At 44.5% G+C, this 23629-nt stretch overlaps 1 protein-coding gene across 1 annotated transcript; it reads left to right on the top strand.

Annotated features, from left to right (window-relative positions):
* The first annotated feature begins 1691 nt into the window (after window positions 1-1691).
* Window positions 1692-23084, top strand: NIPAL1 (NIPA like domain containing 1). The gene is made up of 6 exons (XM_054990011.1): window positions 1692-1769; window positions 10314-10577; window positions 12133-12189; window positions 15174-15264; window positions 16686-16846; window positions 21867-23084. Exons 1-6 carry the CDS (start codon window positions 1721-1723, stop codon window positions 22454-22456), a joined length of 1212 nt encoding a protein of 403 aa, XP_054845986.1. The 5' UTR covers window positions 1692-1720; the 3' UTR covers window positions 22457-23084.
* Window positions 23085-23629: the final 545 nt, after the last annotated feature.

Raw genomic sequence — 23629 nt, 5'->3', positions numbered from 1 at the left:
CTTTTTGATTTTGCTACTACAGACTAACACGGCTAACTCCTCTGCATCTATAAAAATCTTATAATCTTATCTCTTACACTTTTATTTCTGCCACAAGACTAGAAATTGCTAGAAAATGAAAAAGAGCCATAAGTTTTTTGGTTGAATCTTGGTACAAAATGTCAATTGTTATCAGCAACATCATCATCCCCCCCACCCATGGCATCCAAAACAATAAACTAGCAAGACAGACAAAAGATTTTAAATAGATTAGCTACTTAACAGACAGCAACGAACCACTGCAAGGGAAGGAAATCGATCTTCCGGTTGGTCTCTAAAGTGTTACCGTACCTGACTCTTGCTCTTCAATTACAGACCAACATGGCTACCCACCTGAAACAATCTTCTCTTTGTTACAGTGGTATTGAAAGCCAGCGTTGCATTTTATTGGTTTACTAACACAGCTGCCCTGGTTTGTAGACACAGGAATATTTACTCTACATCTACACCTCACTGTCTTGGCCAGCAGGGCTGAAGCAGAAGCAATAAAGCAGAAGCCAAAAAGAGGCACACTCCAGCCCACTGATTCTGCTGGGTGCATTTGAATGTCACAGTACACCTGGTAGAAGAGAAAGTGCAGTCTTTTCCAGTTTCCTGAATAAATACTCATGCAAAAAGCCTAGGAGCCAGGTTTTTAAGGGGACAGTGTTCCATCCTCCTGTTCTTCATGAATGAAGAACCCAGCAGACAGGGAAGAGTTTTGTCAAACGAGAGAGACAAACAGAAGGGCAGCTCCTTCCTCGGCCATTTGCTTTCATCCTCTGTGTGACCCATCTACAATCCTGTTTACTATGGCTTGGACGGGGGGGGGGGGGGATCTAAGTGGCAAATCATTTTTGTTGTACAGCTATTTTAAAATAAAAAACAAGATCTACATTTCTGCCAGGAAAATTGAAGTAGACAATGTCAAAATGCATAGCTGATGTATGATGGCAAGGAGATAATAAAAGAACAGAGGAAATGTAATAATTAGAAGCAGCTTTCTTCTTGTTTGGGGGGGGGGGTGCCACCTCCACTGGTGGGAAACCGGGCAAACCCCTGGAAGTTTGCCTGCCGCTGGTGGGCAACTGGGAACCCTACTCTCACCCTCTGCTAGATTACAAAGACTTCCCCCCCTCCTTGTATCTGAGGAACGGAGCGCTGAGTCAGAGCTCAGAGCCTGGAAATCTAGCCGGTCTCTAAGGCGCCGCGGGACCCAAATCTTGCTCATCCCAATCTCTGCTAGCGATTGTGAAAACAACAAGAAGGCTTTCAAAAGTATTTCCCAGCATGGTGTGACGTTCAGAGCGGCTGACCAGACGCAGACAGACGCGGGTTCGAATCCCTGCCCCGCCGTGGCCCGGCGGCTCTTTCTCAGGTTTCCTCGCAGGGTTGTTGCTGCGAGGAGGAAGGAGGAGGGGGAACCGAGGGGTATATCCACGCCTCAGGGCGCTGGCTCAGAGCCGCAGCACGCGCCCCGCCGGCTCCCTCCCGGAACAAGCCTTTCCCCCGCAAACTTCCCTCCGTTGGGCGTCCCAAGCGTCACACCCCGAGGTAACCAGGGCCGGGCCGGTCCCTTCCCGCCCGCCTCTCCGCTAGGATTGGCCGCAGCCGGCGGCGAGGGAGCGGCCGCGAGAGCGGGGCAAGGGTCGCGGGCGCGTCGGGCGCAAGCGGGTGCCGGGTTTGGCAACGCTGCGCAGCCATGGGGGAAAGCGCGGCGGCGGCGCGGCTCCAGGAGGCTTGCCACGAAGGTCAGTCGCTTGGCAGGGGGGTGCCCGAAAGGGCTCGGCTGCGCAGCGCCCTCTGCACGTGCTCAGAGGCTGGCGCCGCGCTCGCGCGCGCTCTCTCTTTGCGCGCGTCCTTGTTTCTCGGCGAAAGCGCACAAAAGCCCTGGGAAGGCTGTTGCGCGCTCGTTTCTTTTTGCGCGTAACCCTAACTAATGTGGGTCCCCCCCCCAAGTCCCCCTCCCCAATCCCGTGTTGAGTGGCAGAAATTCAGCTGGTAGAACTTTCCACGAGGATGAGAATAGACGCCTCGTGTTGACTCTCCTTCTGCTCGTTGCAGAAATAAAAAGGCGAAGTCGCTCTTAAAGACATTCAGCCTTGGCTGAGTGCTGCGGGGCTTGGGCGAGCCCGGGGCGGAGGCAATAGCTTGAGTATTCCCGGCTTGGGTCGCCCACACTCGACCGTGCTAGCGACCGCACGTTGCAACGCTTGGAGCCTAGTTATAATCGCTCGCTGTTGGAGGAACTTCGGTCTGGACGTGCTCAGAGCAAGGCTTGTGCAGTTGAAAGTCTACCCTCTGCTGCATTATCTGTCGTAGTCCTTTATGAACCTTTTATCCATTTGTTCAGCATTTTTCCTATGTTCCTTGGTTTGGGTTCTGGGATCGCACAGGTATAAGATTTCTGCTTGCTCTCAAATTTCTGCACTCCTTATTTACTGAATTCCCCAGTCACTGATTCTCTTGACTTACACTGTACAATCCTCCTTGATAAATAAATAAATGTAGGTATATTGAAGGAAGTTAAATCTGCATATACTGGAAACTGGGTCGGTGACCAAATCCTGGCAAAAACCCAAGCCGTAAGAATTGTAGTTATCATTTTACTTATTTATAATCTGCCTTTTCTCCTAATGTTGCTATGCAGAGGAAGGCAATGGGAGCCACCTCTGTTCATCTCTTGCCTAGGAGCCCCCCCCCCCATGAATTGTAACTCATCAGCAGGGTCCTCTTCTTTCTGCTGGATGGGGGCCCATGAGGCTTCTGTCATTCTGTTCTTCATTTTATCTTCAGAAAATCCTTGTGTGGGAGGTTTAGGCTTAGAGGGCCAAGCTAGAAGTGACAAGTTACACTTGAATGGCAAGTGAACAGACTCACGTGCATTCCTCTCTGTTCATTTGCACTCCACTTGCGCTCCACTCAGTCACTTCGTGCAAGTGGAGTGCAAGTGAACAGGGAGGAATACACGTGAGTCTGTTCACTTGCCATTCAAGTGTAACTCGTCACTTCTCGTTTGGCCCAGAGTGATCCGAGATCACCCAGTAAGCTTCTCAGAGTGAGGATAATTGAACCGGGGTCTCCCAGATCCTAGTCGGACACTCTAACCACTACACCACCACACTGGTTCTCACTTATGTGACTACAGATGCAGAGCAAACAGCTGCTTGAGAGCTTCATTGGTGGGAGAAGGGAGGTGATAAGGAAATAGTTATGGAAGTGAAAAGAAAATGGAGTGGGACAGAAAATCCAGGTGCACGGGCCATGCTTTAAAGGGATCGGTGCATCAGGGCTTAACCCGTACCATGTGCAGAGGGACTTGCCCTCTCTACAGTTCTTGTGGCCCCTTCTTACATGCCCAGGGTAATGCTGATCACCACATGGGGTCAGATAGCAATTTTACCCAGACCAATTTGGCTAGGGATCCCGATGGTGTTTTGCCATCTTCTGGGCATGGGGCAGGGGCTACTCGGGGTGGGAGGGGGAGTTTGTGAATTTCCTGCATTGTGCAGGGGGTTGGACTAGATTCTATGATACAGGTCTGTGAGATGGTGTGGGGGATAGGTTTAATCTGAAATCACTGGTGGGGGGGGGGATATACATTATAACCGCTTTTTGTTGCCCACACATAGCCCTAAAACATGTAATAAATCACACCTCTTGAGTATCTGCAGAGTGTCTTTTCACACACTAAACTCAACCAGCTATCCCTGCCCATCTGTGGATTGAACAGAAGACATTAGAAGGTAAAATACGAAGCGGGTTTCACCTCCAGAGTCTCTCGGTGTGGAAATGAAACAGATGATTAAAGAGGATCCTAATAGCACTGCAATTATTGCCAGATGACTGTCTGGGGATCTGCCACTGAATTAAGCATGCTGTTGTTATTGTCATGGATAGGCATGACTCTGGCTGGTCCATATTGGATGAAACGTAACATTCGTGCGGGGAACAGGTGTCTCAGCAAGGAGAAAGAAGGCCTAAGGCAGTCGGGTGCTGCAGGCAGATAGTTCAAATGTATAACAGTACAATAATAAATTAAGGCCTTGCATCCAGTATACATTGAGGCATTATACTGGGGTGTATTGTGTGGATTGGTCCATTTTTTTCAAGGCAGAAGGGAGATTTCAGATTTATAGGTGCCGTGTGGACTTTGAAGATGAATTTTGTTCATATGTTAACTTCCATAACCATTCGTTCTGGACTTCCCAAACTATTGCCAGTTATCAACCAGTCTTTGTTTTTCTTCTGAGGGAGTTACCCAAGAATGGAAACCAAGATACTGACTTTTTATAGGATGGCTGTTGCTTGTTAAAACGGAATGCCCTTTTAGAGCAACTGAGTGAACTCGTTGGAGTTAATTGCTTAAGAAGCATGTTCCTTTAATGGTTGGGCACAGCATCCATGCGTTGCTGAAACTCCTGGTAGCATTTTCATGCCTCGTGGGTGCTGCACCCCAGCAGTGGATGAGGATGAGATGATGTATGTTACACAGACTTGATCAGCAATTGGGGCCTTGGATGTGAAGCCCAGTTTCGGAGAGTGCAGCACTCTCTTCTGTTGTGGAGGCAGCCTTTGGGCAACAGGCACTCTGCTTGTGCAAGACCAGTGTCAGCTAATGAGCTGGAAAGCACCTAGCTGCAGAAGAACATGGTCTGCGGCAGAGGACCACCTCCACACAAAAAATCAACTGGGATACAAGCAGGGCTTTTTTTCTGCTGGAATGTGGTGGAACAGAGTTCCGGCAGCTCTTGAAAATGGTCACATGGCCGGTGGCCCCACCCCCTGATCTCCAGACAGAGGGGAGTTAAGATTGCCTTATGCGCCGCTGAGCGGCGCGGAGGGCAATCTAAACTCCCCTCTGTCTGAAGATCAGGGGGCGGGGCCACTGGCCATGTGACCATTTTCGCCAAGGGCAATTTTAACTTTTCAAAACTCCCCCCTTGTTCCAACTGACCGAAAGTGATGTCATTGTGCGGTCCTGAGTTCCATCACCTCTTGTCCCAGAAAAAAAGCCCTGGGTACAAGCAAAAAGTAGACTTAGAATCTGACCCCATATAGTCATTGGGGGAGGAGCTCTGGATCCATGGAAGAGCCTCTGCTTCGTATACAGAAGGTTCCAGGTTCAATCCCTGGCATCTCCAGTACAAAAGACCAGGCAGTAAGTGATGTGAAAGACCTCTGCCCGAGAGCATGGAGACTAATATAACAAAAGGGGTGGCAACTTCTGAATAACAGGAAAAAGGAAGATACTGAGAGTCTCTCTACATGAGACGTCTAGGTGCATTTTCATAAGGTCCCAGGAGACACAGTGTTAGCTGGGAAGTGTAATTTTAAAAGACAGAGCTGGCGGAGATCATTCTGGAGGGGACGGATTCGCTTATAGCCCTCCACTGCCTCTGGCATGCTGGACTTTCTCTCCTTCTTGAGCTTTTACCCTGCCGCCCTTGCTGCTTAAAAATTTGAATTAACCAAGCCTCGGCAGAGCACAGGCTCCGGAAGAGGAGACAGTCTGGCACATCAGAGGCGGCAGAGGGCTGTGAGAGAATCTGTCCCCTCAGGAGAGATCTCCACTGGCTCTGTCTTTTAAAACTACGCTTCCTGGCTAATATTGCGTCTCCGACATGTGAAGAATACATGTCAGAAGTCTTGTGTAGAGAGAATCTGCGTACTAGAGGTCTGAGAAAGAATGTGAAATATATAAATAATCTTGAAGGTACATATAATACAAAAATGCAAGAATTGTAAAAAAAAGATTATAATTACAATATTACAAAAACCATAATGACTACAATTGGACATATGCTATAAGGAACTGACAAGCTGAAAACAGCAAAAATTGTAAAAAGGATTATAAATACAAAATTACAAAAAACATAAATTATTACAATTGGACATAAGCTGTAAGGAATAAACAGGCTGCAAACGGGACAGGGTGGTGGTTGCATTCCTGTTTCAATGTATAAATCTTCACCAGTCAAGCAACCTTGTACAAATTTTAAAGTCAGGAATTCAGAAACTAATTGGTGGTATACAGTACGATGTAACTTCAATCTTCATCGGTCATAAATGACCTTGCACTTGTAAATTAGGAGGCCTGTTATAAACAGAAAAAGATGATAAATTCTCACACAATTGAAGCAAACCATAATTTTAAATATATAATGTAAAGTAAATTGATCGACCAGAGATTCAAAAAATAATTCGCTGTCCAGATGGAATATTTAGCTCACACATTGATTTTAAAAAGTATGTTCTGTTGACAGCGAAGGTCTTCATAGCTGGTAAAAAAATGCACTTCTCTCTGAGGCAACTTCTGCGCATTCTGATAAATGTAAACACTGAGCAATTGTGCCGCAGAGCTTGCTTCGACTCCTCCCTTGGCTTTCTCTCTTCTTCCTTGTGTACATAGTAAATGTAAGTTAAACAGATGAGTTTATCATGGACAACAGTCAGTTTGTGTGTTTGTTTTTCCCACCATCTTCTCATTTGCTTTTCATAAACCCTTTCTTACATTGGTTTATGCTGTAATACACTGGTTCAAGCTGAGTAGTTAGTTCCAGGGCTTTTTTTCAGCAGGAACGCAGTGGAATGGAGTTCCAGAACCTCTTGAAAATGGTCACATGGTCAGTGGCCCCGCCCCCTGATCTCCAGACAGAGGGGAGTTGAGATTGCCCTCCGCGCCACTCAGCGGCGCGGAGGGCCATCTCGACTCCCCTCTGTCTGGAGATCAGGGGGCGGGGCCACCAGCCATGTGACTATTTTCTCCGAGGGCAACCCACTGAGTTCCACCACCTCTTTTCCCAGAAAAAAAGCCCTGGTTAGTTCTGTTGCTAGTAGCCACTTGAAAATTGGTAGGCCATAGCACCGTACGTGCTCTTCTATTGTATCACCTGCCTCTTCCCTCTCTTTTCTACAGTACACGAAATGGTTAGCAAGGACAGAAAGAGATGCTGTCATCCATAAAGAATTCAAAGAGATTCTTTGGCTGTCTGTAAAGAGGATGATAAACTGAGTATATGAGAAAAACTTTAGATATTCTACTTTTCAAAAGATAAGAAAAAAATGAATTTTGGTCAAGTAACAGGCATTTTTTTTGAATTTATAATACAGATTATGCATTGCTACAGTCCCCATTTGCTGAAAGTTTGTTCAAATTAAATGGTGTAATACCACTTCCAGAAGACTGTCTTGGTATTTTCACATTTCTGTACTTTAAAGGCGTTCCTATGATTTTTAAAAACCCTTTTTATTGTACTCGTCTTAAAACACAAGTGCTCAGAGAAGCAAATTATGGCCATTGATGCAATTAATATTTGTGGATTTTTTGTTTGTGTATTAAATGACAGTCTTACTAATTAGGAAAGAAAAAACTACTATACCAAATTCATTTTAAAGATATTAAAAAGATAATTACCAAACTATTCAGATGGAAACATACTTGTTCTACATACAACTGTGCTTACATAGTTATTCCAAGAGAAAATCATTGGAGCCCATGATTCTAGTAGGTCTCACTACTATCTAGTCACTCCTTAAGACAAGTTAACTATTTTACATTTGATTCTGCTTGTACCTTTCCCTCATTTGCAAAATAAATATGAATCAGCAAGAAATTTGTTTTAAGCTTATAAACCAATCCTATCTGTTTTGTGTACTAGTAAAACCCTTTAAATTGAGTGGGATTTACTTCCTGATAGGTATGGTTTTGGATAAACAATTTTTAAATTTGTTTTGTATTGTTTTGCTTAGCAAGGTCTGTGGAATAGTGGCTTCTTAATATGCAGTCATAGTCGTAACTTTTATGTACTGTAGGTGATACCTACCACTTAGCTGAGCAAAGTTTGAAGCATTCCTTCATTTTGTGGGTGATGCTGATTGACTGCAAAGTTACACTTATATCCATCCTGTGTAGAATCCTGCCTAAAGTGGCAAAATGGCTGTACCACTTCATTCATAAGAGGTCCACCTATCCAGTATCAAGCAATGTAATCTGTTCTTTTTAGAATGCTTAAAAATCAATATTAATCAATGTAAAATCCGCTGAGTGAGATTGTCAACAAAATTAAGGCTTGATGTTGTGTTCTTTTGACACTTTGATGATAATTTGATAATTGTCTGTGTTTTTGTATTTGCATAGAATGTAGAGGAGGTGTTACTACAGTATAGTAAATAATCTAAAGGTTGTTTTCAGGTGAACAGGGATCTTAAAGATTGCCATCTTTTTAACATTCTCTTACATTGCTGTAATGGACAGCAATAGCTCCAGCTCCACCTTGCCTGAAGAACAGCCAATGAGAGCTGGCAGAATGTTGGGCTTGGGACAGTTGGAATTTGTTAAGGCAGGGAAGGTTTTGGAGCTGCTGAGGAGTAGCCAGTATAGCTGGTTGTTGACACCTGTTAATTTGTAGTATAACTGATAATGCAGAAAATTCTGAAGATGAATATACAATTTAAACCAGGAGCCTTTGTTGGGACTAATGGACAAACAGCTGGAAAATAAACATGGTATCTTATTTCCATATATGACAACAGCAGCTAGGCTTCTATATGCACAAAAATGGAAAAGTACAATATTGCCTTCAATGAATGACTGGATTGTGAAAATGATGGAGTTAGCGGAGATGGGGGCTTTTTACTCTTATTAATAAAACAATAAAGCATGGAAATATTAATTTATAGTATAACAATCCATTGTTATAAGAGTGTGGGGTTATATGTGCACCTCCTAACACCAATATTTCTATGTATTTTAAATCATTCACTCCTATGTTAAACTTATTATGAATAAAATTTTATTCCTGTTTCTGTGTTCACCCTGGCTGGCTTGAAATTGTTGGCTGAAGGGAAATAAAACACAAACATGAACATCAGGCATTCCGGTCATCATGACCAGTGGGCTTTAATTAATTAAATGGTGGCAGCGTATAGAGGGAGTAAACACTGAGCTCCCTTGTCTTAATAGCCTTGGGCTGTAGCTGGGCAAGGAGTTGTGTGAAGATCGGGAGCCTGTCTGCTGGAGCCTCTGGGAAGAGGAGAGGGGAGGACCCCGTGTGGATTCGGGTCACGGCTCTCAACCTGATAAATAGAGGTTAGACAGGTGGTCTGTTATGACTGCTCTTAACTACCTGTGGAGGGAGGTTTAGGTGGGTGGCAGTGTGTAAGGGGGGGGGGTCACAATTGCATTTAAGGAGAGTGGAAGTTAATGCTCAGTAGTAGAGCATGTGTGATGTATGCCAAAGGTCCACATTCAGTGGTTCTCCACAGAAGCAGGGCTAGGAAAGAACCTTCCAAGAGACCCTGGAGAAGTTCTGCCAGTTAAAGTACCCAATATGGGAGAAATGGAACAATGTTCTTTCTCAATGAAAGGCCAGCTTTCTTATATATTCATATGCATCCCTAAAGACAAGTAAAATGCTCTACTTCCGTTGGGAAAAGGAATGTTGAGATTCCCGCCTCCCACCATCATTGGTTCATCTACTCTGCTTCCATAAGCAGTAGTTCTAGAAATGGCTTTAAAAGATTAGTTTCCTTGTAAGGGGACAGTACTGGAAATTTGTGTGTTTTATAGAATGGAGAGTGCTGTCAAGTCATAGTGACTTATGGTGACCCCCCAATGGGGTTTTCATGGCAAGAGACGAACAGAGGTGGCTTGCCATTGCCCACCTCTGCAACCCTGGTCTTCGCTGGACTCCCATCCAATTACTAACCAAGGCCGACCTTTCTTAGCTTCTGAGATCTGACGAGATCAGGCTCACCTGGGCTATCCAAGTCAGGGTATATCCAGGTTAGGGTACCATCTCTTTAAAAATATGTAGGTTGAGGCAATGACTAGCCACTTTTTTATTTATGCAGGGCTGTTGGTGTGTATAAAGCTTTACATAACACAAGATGACTAGCAAAACCAGTGTCCATGTAGGATGGTACTAATCCCAGGCAATACCATTCCAGCATCCCAATGTCCTAGCAATGAATACAGTGTCCGGGCAAGAAATCTCAGCAAAGTTCTCTGACTTCCTCCAAAACATAGATTTTTTTCCCGTTTGCTGTCCTACCAAATAGAAGGTTTCAAAACTTGTCTGTTCAGCCCACCACCAAAGTATATAGGGTATGGGACAAATTCTGGTGAGTTGAAGTTGCTGCTGCCTTGAAGAGCCAAGCTTTACAAAAAGTTGCAGGGGCAAGGAATTGTGCCTTCCATAAAACAGTCTTTGTTGGTCATTGAAACATTTATTTCACAGTCTTTTCAATTTGGCATGTTTCAACAGAATAAGTATTTCTCCCCTCTTTCCTAGGTTATGTGTTTCCTCTGATTTGTGCCAACGCCCACGCATGGTGCCAAATCTTCAATGTATCTGCGCTGCAAGTACCTTTCTTTCCTTATTCTAGTGGATACCTCAATGATACAAAGCTGAATGTTTCTGCACCCACAAGAAGCAAATACAGCTTATTTTTAGGCGCAGCCTTGGCCATAAGCTCCAGTATCTTTATTGGTTCCAGTTTTATACTGAAAAAGAAGGGCCTTTTGCGATTAGCTGAAAAAGGAACCCTTAGAGCTGGTAAGAAATGTTTTCTGGTTTACAACGTTTAAAGAAATATCCTTTTTAAAAATTCAGAAATCAAAAATCACAGTTTCTGTTTGTTTTGAAATGTACCTTTAAAGCTCAAGAGCTGTATTTGTGTCAGGATACTGTGTAACGCGAACACCTTCTGGTTTTTACAGTGTTCTTAAACCCAGCGTTACCTGGTGTTTCTCTGTAGTGGTAACTGGGATTTTGAGAGTTGATGTAAGAAATAGGTATTACTTCCCCCTTATAGAATCCCATGAAGAATGCATTATGAAAGTTTAGCTAGACTTTGGTTCATTCTTGCATCCAGTTTTTTCCCCTACATTTACATACCAATGGTTTACGCTCCAAGACAGAAAAAATCTCACTTAAATATTCCTTAGGAACCAAAAATTAACCTGTTACTATATAAAATTAATATTAAATATACTGGCAGCAGCAAAATTAAATATAGGTCAAGATCTACAGGCGTGTTCTGCTGGCAGAAAGTTTCTTGCTTCTTCCTCCCCCTAGAGCCCAAAATACTGTGCTTGACCCTCGAGAACAGCACTGGGGAACATACTGGGTTGCAGTTAGAGATAAGAAATTTGTACTCCACAGGTGGAAATACTTCTAGCCAGTTTGGTGTGACAGCCAGTTTGGTGTAGTGGTTAAGAGCAGCAGGACTCTAATCTGGAGAGCCAGGTTTGATTCCCCACTCTATTAATGGACTATTAATGTTGCACGTAAAGCACGTTAATCAGTTTTAAAAAATCAATTCTGATTGGCCAGTTTGGTGTCGTAGTTAAGAGCGGCAGGACTCTAATCTGAAGAACTGGGTTTGATTCCTCATTCCTTTGCTTGAAGCCAGCTGAGTGACCTTGGGTCAGTCACAGCTCTTCCAGAGCTCTCTCAGCTCCACCCACCTCACAGAGTGATTGTTGTGGGGATAATAATAACACACTTTGTAAACTGCTCTGAGTGGGTGTTAAGTTGTCCTGAAGGGTGGTGTATAAATCGAATGTTAATTTAATTAGTACCCATGGAAAACCCTCTGGTGGGTCTGACCCCCTAGCCTCCGACCGGAAAATGCATGTTCAGAAACATACGGCATACGGCATACAGCATTTATGATGAAATAAACCTATGATGTAAGAATCTAAGCAGGACAATAATATAGCTAATACACTTAAAAGAAAATTGGTCAAAGATAATATATCAGAATTTAAAAAATAAAATACTAAATTTAATCCAAATATTCTCTTCTGTTAAGGAAGACTCGCTTGGGAGTATTTGAATCTAACTCAGAGTTGTGCATATTTATTATTTTTGCCTTTATCATATGCATTTATTAGGACTGACAAGGTTCACTAGCTAATTTGATTACTTCACAAGCTAATTTGATTACTATTTAAGTTTTTACAAAATATTTCTGAATGACAGTCGTGCTGGGATAAAGAATCAGTTAAGGGCTGTCATTAAAAATGTAAAACGTTCAAGAGGTGCACTTCAGGGCCCTGTTCAAAGTCTTTCTACATTATTTTAATTGAAAATAATTCTTTTGCAGGACAGGGTGGATATTTGTACCTGAAGGAATGGTTATGGTGGGCAGGGCTTCTGTCAAGTAAGTATTAAAATAGCTCCTTTATGTGTATTCATTGTATCTCTGGAAGGGCAGCTGCAGATGTTACAGCGGCTACCCAGTCTTATAAGATCTTGAGAGCTAAGCGGGATTGTTATTTAGTACTTGGATCGTTGGTACTTGGATAAAAGATGGCCAAGGAAGTCAAGGGTTGCTAGCTGAAGTAGTAAATGGTAAACCACCTCTGTTAGTCTCTTGGAGTTGAAAACCCTGTGGCCCCCTTAAGCTTGCTGCAACTTGATGACAGTTAACACACACACATAGGAAATGCCAGTGTTTCTTGCTTGGCAAATCTCTCTCAACCAGGTTTCCCGAACAAGTGTGAAGAAGTGTGTACACATATACCATATCAAAAGGTTTTCTGCAAGAAATCTGTAATGCTTTACTGCAGCCAGGGGTCATTTCGTAGAAAAAGAACTGCAGGAACTCATTAGCATAACTCATTAGCATATGCTACACCCCTTGATCGGGCCAAAATGGCCAGGATTCGGCTGCTGTCAGATGGGGGAGTGTTCCCCCACCTGGCAGTGGCCTGATCAGGGCCTTTGCCCCCAATCCAGGCCAAAACAGGCCCAAAATGGCCCAGATCGGGGTGGTGCCGGGCAAGGAAGGGGTCCCCCACCTGGCACCAACCCAATCCTGGTGGGTTTGGTCCTGATCCCGGCGAAAAAGGGCCCCAAATGGCCTGGGCCTGGATCACAGCCAAAACAGCCTGGACCAGATCAGTGCTAGGCAGGGGAGGGTTCCCCCACCCTGCACCAACCTGATCCTGGCTGTTCTGGCCCCAATCCTGGCCATTTTGGCCCTTATCCAGGCTGAAACGGGTCCAAAATGGCCATTTTAGGCCCGTTGCGGCCCCGATTGGGGCCATTTTGGCCCCAATCGAGGCCTAAACGGCCCAAAATGTTTTAAAGTCAGGTGGTCAGGGCCACTTGACTTGGGGGAACTACCGGAATGGTGTTCTGGTGTGTTCCCCCTCGAAATGAGCCCTGACTGCAGCTATTTGAACATGTGAAGCTGCCTTATAGTGAGTCAGTCTATTTGTTTGTCAAGGTCAGTGTTGTCTACTCTGCCTGGCAGTGGATCTCCATGATCTTTCACATCGCCTGCTTCCCGATCCTGTTAACAGGAGATGCCCAGGATTGAACCTGGGACCTTCCGCATGGCAGAGCAGCTGCTTTACCACTTACTCACAGCCCCTCCCTCAGCAATAACAGAGTTGCCATTAAACATTACCACTTCAAGAAAATATAGAAATGGTCTTGCTTCAGAATTTTTCTGTTGTGTTTAAGTTGGCAAATGAACTTCTGGAGTAGGAGGTATAAAAGGAAATATTATCCAAACTTCTTTTTAGACTTATCCCTCTCAAAAGTTACTTCCTATTTAGGCATGTGGTGGCATTACACTAGCAAGCAGCTTAATTCCTCTTCAGGAATCAAGCTACCCTGAACCCCAATCTACAGGTAAGTCTGTGACAAAAAACCTCCTTCTAATGTGCCTGGCCTGGCTCCCAGGGAGCCAAAGGTGGGCAGGGAAAACCTAGTTAAACTAAATGCACTAATGGGCGGCCTATTTCTCTATAGAATTTAAGTAGAACCTGAACTTTTCTTAATTCCTACACAAGCCTATTAAAGGGGCAGAAAACTCTCTTTGGTCCCTAAAAGCTACCAATTAAGTTTTGCTTTACAAGACCTACAACTAGTCTAGCTTAAAAACACTTTTTAAAAGTTCGCACTTCCCAACCCTCTCAGGATACCCAAAAAGTACACCCAAATACCACTAGGTAATTAAAGCTAAACTAAACCAAGCACCCCAGAAAAACATGCCCACCTCCCCCGAAGAACAACCCTGGACCAACAACAATTGAACACCAAACCAAACTTATGGCAACAGAAAATGGAACCCAGCAAAAAACACGAAGCAAAAAGCAGTGAGCAGCACCCCAAGCCCCAACAATAGGGGGGAACAGCACCCCCCCCCACACACAAAGAACAACCTGCAAAAACAGGTGCATTTAATAAAATTTCCTGGAACTATAACACCAAGCAACCAATTATCCACAACAGGATAAAACAAAAAAGACATATACATACCCTGAAGAACAAGCAACAAAATGAACTGTAACTAACTTCAGTACGCACAAAAGTTCAACCAAAGCGCTCCTCACACAGCTCCTCACACAGCAAAAAACTCCCCCTCCAACCCTATCCCTCCCAGACACCAGGCTAACCCCCTCCCCTCAAAGAGAGAAAAAAACCAGTGAGTCTACGACTCTCAAACTGGGCAGCAGCAGAAGTCCTCCATGAGCAGGTCTCAGCAGGCAGCAGCAGGAAGGAATCCACTGGGCAGCAGGATCCACTTGCAGTCCACATCGAGTCCAAAGCAGGCCAGGTCCAGGCCAGACTCCAGAGAGAGAGAGAGAGAGAGAGTCCATAGGCAGCAGCAGGTAGAGTCTCAGATCTCTCCAGGCAGCCACAAAATGGAGGCTGCTCTGAGACAAGTCTGCCTATTTAACTCCTTTCAGGGCAGTTTTAAAAAGGCACTCTTTTTCTAGAGAATCCCATTGGCCAGAGAAGGAGGGTGCCTGCAAGGATTGGCCTCTCACTCCCCCTTCCTTCCTTCTTCCCCCCTTCCCCCATGTAGTTAAAAAAAAGGCAGGAAACCGTGTTTCTTTGCTGTTCCTTAGCAAAGGGTCAACCCAGCCGCTATTACTGAAGTTTACCAAATTAACCTGGATTTGTTCAGTGAACTTGACTTTGGGAATACCAAAGCTGATTCGGTATTCCCTTTCGAGTTCGGTAATACTGAATTTTACTGAATCAGGTAAAATTCAGTATTTTAAAAGGAATACTGATCCTGAATTGCACATCCCTATATATTAGCACTTCCTTTTTATCTGATGGCAACAGTATGCTTTTAACTATTGACAAATCAACATTTTTAATGAATGCACGTTTCTTTTGCAGTGGGAATAGGAGAGGCAGCAAACTTTGCTGCTTATACCTTTGCACCTGCAACTTTGGTAACGCCACTGGGTGCGCTGAGCGTTCTTGTAAGGTGGGTACAACCTAGTGCCAAAGTTCATTTTTCTTGTCTGCATGTCCAGTACATTATGTTAAACACTATGTGGTTCAGTCCAGGTGGTGGATTTATGAAGTGGATTTATGGTGGAGTTATGAAGCTGATGTGCTAAAGGGTCATATTACCAGTGTTGTATTGACCAATCAATCAAACTTGTGCTTGGACTGCTTGCTTAATGGAATGTTATTGGGCCTTCCAAAAACATTTGGCTGGCCACTGTTGGAAACAGAAGATCTAAACGGATCCCTGGTTTGATCCCGTAGGGCTGTTCCTATATTTTTATTTATATGTTTGTTTCACGTTATTTATAGTTTTCCTTTCTCTCTGAGATTCAAGGTGGATTACACTAAGTCAATGCAATAAGTTATGGAGAGGTGGTGTGCATTTGGTTGTATAATCCCAGAATGCACATTTGTCTTTGCAAGTAATCTACACACACACACATGCTCACACACACACACTTCTTTCATCAAGTCTTCACACATTTGTTCCATACGTCCCCTGAGAGTGCCTTTTGTTTCCTGTCTGAATTAGATCAAGGATCCTATCAGCTTCTGTAATGAAACAAATGTTTTTTCTAGCACCCTTTGCATTCCTTGCTGTGTAATGGAGTATTGCAGCATTAAGCACCACATTAGAATGATGTGATCATCTCAGTTTAGTCTGTATAATTAATATTTGAACTAGAGTACCTAGAAGTCAATGAGAAGGTGAACCATCTGGGCGTGGTTCACACAGGCACCTGGCTCCAATGTGTATGTTAGCAGAGACTGTGGAGGGATCCAGACTAAACTGTCCATTTTTAGTAGCTCCCTCTTTCTGCTGCCTACCCCCGACTTTCCATCCTAAAGAGTTCCTGTCTCCCAGGAGCAGCATTTGGTGGTGAACAGTGAGAGGAAGGAGGCAGGAAAATTCTGTTCAGCTATTGGGAGATGCACATGTGCTCATGCCCACCCGTCCCTTCAATAATTTGCATTTCCTTTTCTTGTTGACAGATACAAACTAGCATTTCTGCAGCTGCAATGATTTTGACCTGAAGACTTTGGTTTTCCCCTCCTCCTGTGGCAGCCTAAAATGTCCCCTGAAATACTGTTTTGAGGGCCCCATATTACAGGGGGGCATTTCAGGCTGCTGTGGAAGAGGGGGACAAGGAACTTCGGCTCCTCGGGTGGAAATCCCTGCCCCCAGGGCAATGCTTGTCTGGATCTAAGCCATTGGGTAGAAATATGTCTGGTCATAGTGTCTTTAAGATGTTCAAGCACATGTTTTAAATAGGATGTTTACTTGGCTCTTAATGATTCTAACAATTCTGAATTTACAGTTTGTTTTATTGTTACGTTTAGTGTTCAGTTTTTGTGTAATACATCTTGCCTTCCTTTCTTTAAAAATCCAAACAGCGCATTGTTATCTTCCTGGTTTTTGGATGAAAAGCTCAATATTCATGGGAAAATGGGCTGCGTCTTATGCATTTTGGGGGCCATTGTAATATTAATTCATGTTCCTAATGAGGAAGAAGTCACATCGTTGGAGGAGATGGAACTAAAACTGAAAGATCCAGGTTGGTCACTTGTGTAGTCTCTTTGGCATGAGTAAATACTGTGAAAAACTTTTACTAAATTTTCTAGCGTCATCCAGATTTGTTCATTCATGTAGAACCAGTAGATGTCCCTACGCTTATTGGACTTGACACGCAGAGCCCAGTTGCAGTGTCATTGTCTGGCATTCCTGATGGCTGGCCAGGCGTATTCCTATAAATAGGCATATCAATGAGGGCTTCCATCTCCCCACCATGCACAGACCTTATGCAGAGCAAGTCTTGTGTGATCCCATCCATAAACCTTTATGCCAGGCACCGATACTGGCCCACAATGTGCTTTCCCCCCATTATATCACCTTCACATCAACAGTGATGTGCAGGGCTTTTTTTCTGGGAAAAGAGGTGGTGGAACTCAGTGGGTTGCCCTCAGAGAAAATGTCACATGGCTGGTGGCCCCGCCCCCTGATCTCCAGACAGAGGGGAGTTTAGATTGGCCTCCGCGCCAATCTAAACTCCCCTCTGTCTGGAGATCAGGGGGCGGGGCCACCAGCCATGTGACTATTTTCAAGAGGTTTTGGAACTCCGTTCCCCTGCGTTCCCCCTGAAAAAAAGCCCTGGTGGTGTGGTATGGGGAGGGTTCTGCCCTGACACCTGAACTTGGCTTATTGGGCAGGGATCTTTCTTAGCCCATCAACTTGGCATTTTTTTAACCAAAGATGCCAAGACCTTCTGTATGCAAAGGATGGACACTGTTGCTGAGATATGGTCCCCTTCCATCTTTGCTTTGACTCTTAGAGCCAAGCTACAAGTGACGCCTTGCACAGGTTGGACACTTGTCAGTTTTGATGGGAAATGTTTTACAACTTGGCTTTCCTTTACAGCTGCAAGACCAGGATGCCTACATTTCCCATCAAACTTGAGGGAAGCTGACAAGTGTCCGACCTGTGTCAGGCATCACTTGTAGCTTGGCTCTTAGTGAGACCCACAGTGCCAACCTAAGCAGGCTCGCACCCTTCTAAGTCCGTTGACTTCAGTTGACTTAGAAGGATGTTATTCTGTGTAGAATGATGAACTGTCAGTCATGTGAAAAAGGTAAATGTAAATTTGAACGAATGTCAGTAAAATAAAATCAAGCAAATTTCAAAAATAATCTCAGTGCCTTTGTATTCAGTGGCCTGAACACTGGAAGATGGGAGCAGGTTTACATTTTACAACATGGGTTAAAGACAACATGCATTTTGTTTGCTTATTTCCATATATACAAGGACTCGAGATTTACACATTTATCAAAGGCTAAATATTCACAGAAGGATCTGGGATCTCTCTGGAAAGTGGACTTCACAAAGACAAGTTCCAAAGAGACAAAATGTAGCATCTGAGAACAGCAAAAATAATGTTTGCTGAAGCGTTTTGGTCAGAGTGGAAAAGAAATAGCTGTGCCAGTCTTCTCAGGCAGCTGCCCCACAAGGGGGACCTTTTGAGATGCCAGCTGCAAATGGCGCTTGCTTTCTTGTTTTATTTTAAATGACTTTATTCTTTTGCAAATTTAGCTCTCAAGATTCTTTTATCAATGGGTGGATGTGGGGAGGGAAACTTCAATCTTATCCTTCCTTGCCATTTTCTCGCTTGGAAAAGCCATGTCCCAGTGCTGTTACCTCCACTAGGGGAAAAAATATACAGGTACCCGCAAGCTCAGGGGTTGTTTTTTCCAGTGAGAAAATTGCAAGGAAGGAAAGGGTTAAATCTCCTCCCTCCAATTTCCTGCTTGACAAAATAATTCTGGCAGCTAAATTTGCAGAAGAAACTATAACTTTGGAGGCCATGAGTAAACATGTTGGCATGACATTTTCAAAGCTGTATGTCAGATTTTAGAAACCACAAGACCAGAGGTTAAGTGCCACAGCATACATATTTTTGGGGGGTGGGGGGGAAACCATCCTGGCTGGGGAGAGTTGTCTAGAAAGAGTTGAACTGCAGATGTGCTCTTGGTTTACAGCTGCTTAAAAATGCTAGCCTGAGGCTGGTTCCACACTATAACCTTTTTGTGTTGCTTTCTCCTTCTCCACATCAAGTGGAATTGAAATGGGGGTTCCACCCAACATTTAATAGGCCAGGCAGGGTAGCCAGAAGATCCCTCAGGAGTGACCAGTCACTCTCCAACCAATTAACAGGAGTTCTCCACCCACCCTTTCCTATTGCTTCTGTAATCACTGTCTTATCCTTCCCTTTAAAGCAGTTGCATCTCTTCTCTTTCTCTTTTTTTATGGAGGAGGAGGAGGAGACAAGCTTAATCATGCACCATTCCTGTGGATGGGGAGACAACAACGTCAGCATCCTTTCCCATCTGCCTCTCCTTTTCCTTCACCCATGCATCCTTCTCTGGATGAGAAGAGAGTATGCTATTAACTCTTTCCCTCTGCCACAAAGCTGCTATTTGCTTTTTCCAGGGGAAGCATAATAGTAAAAAGTCCAGTAGCACCTTTAAGACTAACCAACTTTATTGAGGCATAAGCTTTCGAGAACCACAGTTCTCTTCGTCAGATGCATCTGATGAAGAGAACTGTGGTTCTCAAAAGCTTATGCTCAGGGGCCATTTCGTAGAAAAAGAGCTGCAGGAACTCATTAGCATAAGTCATCAGCATATGCCACGCCCCTTGCCATCACCAGAAGTGCATCATTGCCATAACTGATTTGCATATGCCACACCTCCTGACATCACCTATCCTGGCTGTTTTGGACCCAATCCTGGCCATTCAGGGCCGAAATTGGGCCCAAAATGGCAAAAAGACTGAAAATGGCTGAAAAGAGTCCCAAAATGGTCAGAATTGGGCCACTGCTGAGCGGGGAGAGTGATCCACCACCAGTCAGAGGCCTGATCCTGGCCATTTTGGGACCAATCCTGGCTGTTTCAGGCCCAATCCTGGACATTTTGGGTCAAATCCAGGCCGAAATCAGGTGGGCGGAGCCACCTGTCATGTGACCTCTTTGGAGAACTACCGGAACTGCATTCCTGTGCGTCCCCCCTCTAAATGAGCCCTGCTTATGCTTCAGTAAAGTTGGTTAGTCTTAAAGGTGCTACTGGACTCTACTATTTTGCTACTACAGACTAGAGATGGGCCCGATCTGAATTACGATTTCAAAAAAACCCCGATTTTGGTATTTGCGCCATCGTGACTCAGCTAATCGGTTCCATCCATGGCATCCGATCCAGCGTTCGGGAGTTTGCTTGTTCGGGACTTGATCAGATGGGTCAGTTTCTGTTCGGAATTGCAGACACTCTGGCACCAGTAATTTATTTCCGGGGCAACAGAGTCAGGTGAACGGTGTGGGCAGCCTCCAAGCCACTAGCGCTGCCGCCAGCTCCGCAGCGCACCAGGACAGCCGGCTTGCTGTGTGGGCGGGGGGGGGGCGACCCAGGAGCGTGCATGTTCAAGAGCCTGACTACAGTTTCCCTGGGCGCTGGCAACCATAGATTCGGCCCTGGGAATGTCCCCTCCTTGAGGGGAGGCGGCTCGTTGCCAGGTTAAAAACTCCCCCCCTCTACTCTGTGTGTGTGTGTGTGAATGTCCCCTCCCTCCCTGAGGGGAGGCGGCTCATCACTACCTCCCCCTGCCCACCGGGCCTGGCGGCTGCTGCCACCATCCACCGTTCCTATATCGCTGGAAACAGAGGGGCGCTCTCCCGCTTTGGCCTCCCCGATTCCAGACCGGAAACGAGACTTGATCGGTTAGAATCGGTTACCTGCGTTCGGCAGGTAGATCGGAATTTTTTTTGGATTGTGCCCATGTCTACTACAGACTAACATGACTAACTCCTCTGGATCTATGACCAGAGAAAGCATAGCGGTAACTGTATATTTCCCCTTGCATGGCAAGTCACAGTTTTGGGGTGTGAGAGTGGCTTGGTTTGGGAAAACAGCAGAGGAAAGGTTTCCCCTTCTGAGCACTGCAGACCTACTCTGAAACACTTTACTTTTTGTACATGCTGCCATTTTGTGATTGGTTTTACCTCTGAGCCACTGTAGAGTGACTGGTAGCTTCCTGTGCTTTTGAAGAAAAACTAAGTAGCTCCCAGAAAAATAAACTCTGCCCTTCCCTCTAATAAATATGTCCCATAAAAACCCATGCTTTATGCACATGTGCCTTCTTTGGCTTGGTGCAAAGGTTTTAAAAAATCACTAGTCATTTTTAAAATTGTGCTGGATATTGTTATAACAGTATTTATAAAATAATAATAAAGGGGAAGGAGAAGTTCAGTGATTTGGCTTGTTGCAAAGTATTTCCTTATAAAAAAGGGTTTCACTGTCACACCCAGTTGGTAAACAAGCATTTGTGCATGAGTACTGGGTAAGAACCTGACAAACTCTGGAAAGGGGGAAGTAATTAATCAAATGGGAAAGAGATTTGTTTTGTTAAAGGGGCAGTAGCTCTGGGAAGTCTCAACAGCACTTTGCTCTTCAGACAGAATAGTTTGATGTGGCAACTGTGTTTTTAATAGGAAAAAATCACCACAAATGAAGTCTTCAGTATGGAGAAGCAACACAGAAAACACTGGCGTGTGGCATGTTAAAAGTCTTGCTGCATCTGCATGTTGTAAATATAATACACTGAGATACTGCCTGTGGTCTAGATCCTCATGCACGCACCCAACTCCCACTGCAAGCTGTGGCAAATGTTGCACATACACAAAGCTAGCCAGCTGGGTGACCTTGGGTCAGTCACAGCTCTCTTGGAGCTCTCTCAGCCCCACCCACCTCACCAGGGTGATGGTTGTTGTGGGGATAACAATGACGTACTTTGTAAACCGCTCCGAGTGTCGCATTAAGTTGTCCTGAAGGACAGTATATAAATTGAATGTTGTTGTTGTTATTATTATTATTCTGTAGCTGGTAGTAAGGAAACTTTATTTGTCAGCATGGGGCTGTTTTGCTGTGATGCTTTGGACAAAATGCAATTGCCGTTGCTGGTTAATGTTGAATTCGCATTATGTAACATCCCTTCTCTCCCCCCCTCCCCCCGCTTCTCTTTCTCTCCCCAAACAGCGTTCCTGACATTTGCCATTATTATAATGGTGATCTCACTGGTGCTCGTTTGTTTTGTTGCTCCCAAGTTCGGTCAAACGAATATACTGGCCTACATCTCCATTTGTTCGCTGGTTGGTTCGTTCTCCGTCTCCTCCGTCAAGGGCCTGGGTATTGCCATTAAAGACTTCTGGTCTCACAAACCTGTCTTCCAACATCCACTTGTATATGTTTTGGGGGCGGTATTGGTCCTGTCTGTCGGTACACAGATTAACTACCTCAACAAATCGCTGGATACATTTAATACATCTCTGGTGACACCCATTTATTATGTCTTCTTCACAACCACTGTGGTGATCTGCTCCGTCATCCTTTTCAAGGAATGGAGTAGCATGGCGCTTGGTGATATCACTGGGACCTTAAGTGGATTTGTCACTATAATTATAGGCATTTTCTTTCTTCATGCTTTTAAAAACATCAGTGTCACCTGGAACCAGTTGACTTCTGCTGCTAAAAAAGATCCAGTGTTGCCTCTCAGTGGTTACCATGTTCATCATGCTTTATTGGAGAACACTGAGACAGGTGACGAGGACAATGCCCTGGCTAGCTGAGAAAACGAGTGAGAGGATGTCCACCATTAATGCACCCCTAGCTCCTGAACAGCAACTGGAGAAAATAAAGCCTGGGAAAATTAACGTCATTCCTTTTCCTCCACTGACCCTACAAATGGCAGCACTTGTGTGTATGGAGCAACAGAGAACTAAGGTTTTGGGAATAACGGGGGTTCTTGCTGAGGTAACAGAAAAGGAAGTGTAGTGACGGTTTTCCATATTCTCCCACCAAAACTTTGGCAGCATGTGGACTTTCCTGTTAAAGAGTGGTGCTGCTAAAGAGTTTCTTTAGCCAAATTGTATATAAAGCATCTTGTCATGTAGCACTCTATGGTTTTGCTGTTTGAAATGAGTGCTTTTACAGCTATCTCGGAGGGTATATGTGGAGCGGGGGTGAGGATTATGACCTTCCCAAAACCTTAGTTATTGAATTTTGTGAAGATTTTCACCTAGAAGGTATCTTGAATGGAAAAAAACTTCTGGCTTTAAATTATAGCAGAGCATTGTACAGTCTCCTGAAGAGGATCTTTCATATATCAGGTAGCACTGAATTTTGTATATGTATTCTAATTCTTATTACATGTATATTTTTTACTGGATTTTGTACAACAAAGTTTGTTTTCTCAGACTCCTGCCTGATAACAAATTCCTGGGGCACAGATCTAATAACTAAGTCTCTTGGTGTCTTCTTTGTGGTTTTAGGAATATAGTCCCAAGCCTTTTTTAAAATGGAAATGTATCCTGCTTTACTTAACTGGACTGTTTTGGGTTGACCACAGTTTTCTAAGATTAGTCATAGTATTCTGAAATTCAGTTTCTCAAAGTATTTCTTCTTGCTATTCAAAAAAAAGGAAAATGAAACTCAGGAACATTTTTATTAGATAATGTAAACAAGCTATTTGATGGATACTGGGGCAGAACTCCAGAAATTGCATTATTTCTGGAATATTAAAGATTTCTGGATATGTGCCTACATGAATGAGCTTACAGCTAGGATCAACAGGTATTCTGCAGGGCCGGCGCGCCCATTGAGGCCAGGTAGGCAGTGGCCTCAGGGTGCGAGGGCACTGGAGGGGCGGCGGAAGGGGGTGTTGGGGGCGGAGGCGCGCGCCACGGAGCTGGCGTGGCTGGGCCGCAGCTGCTGCAGCCAGCCAGCCCCATGTCGCCATCGCC

Source organism: Eublepharis macularius, chromosome 10 (genome assembly GCF_028583425.1).
Source record: "Eublepharis macularius isolate TG4126 chromosome 10, MPM_Emac_v1.0, whole genome shotgun sequence".
Taxonomy (NCBI): Eukaryota; Metazoa; Chordata; class Lepidosauria; order Squamata; family Eublepharidae; genus Eublepharis; species Eublepharis macularius.
This window is presented reverse-complemented; position numbering and strand designations above follow the sequence as displayed.

Excerpts from the sequence above, each read along its gene's own strand:
- NIPAL1 (XM_054990011.1), top strand. The coding sequence starts at position 1,721 with ATGGGGGAAAGCGCGGCGGCGGCGCGGCTCCAGGAGGCTTGCCACGAA. Across the intron at positions 1,770-10,313 it reads CCAGGAGGCTTGCCACGAAG|GTTATGTGTTTCCTCTGATT; the intron begins GTCAGTCGCTTG and ends CCTCTTTCCTAG. Across the intron at positions 10,578-12,132 it reads AAAAGGAACCCTTAGAGCTG|GACAGGGTGGATATTTGTAC; the intron begins GTAAGAAATGTT and ends ATTCTTTTGCAG.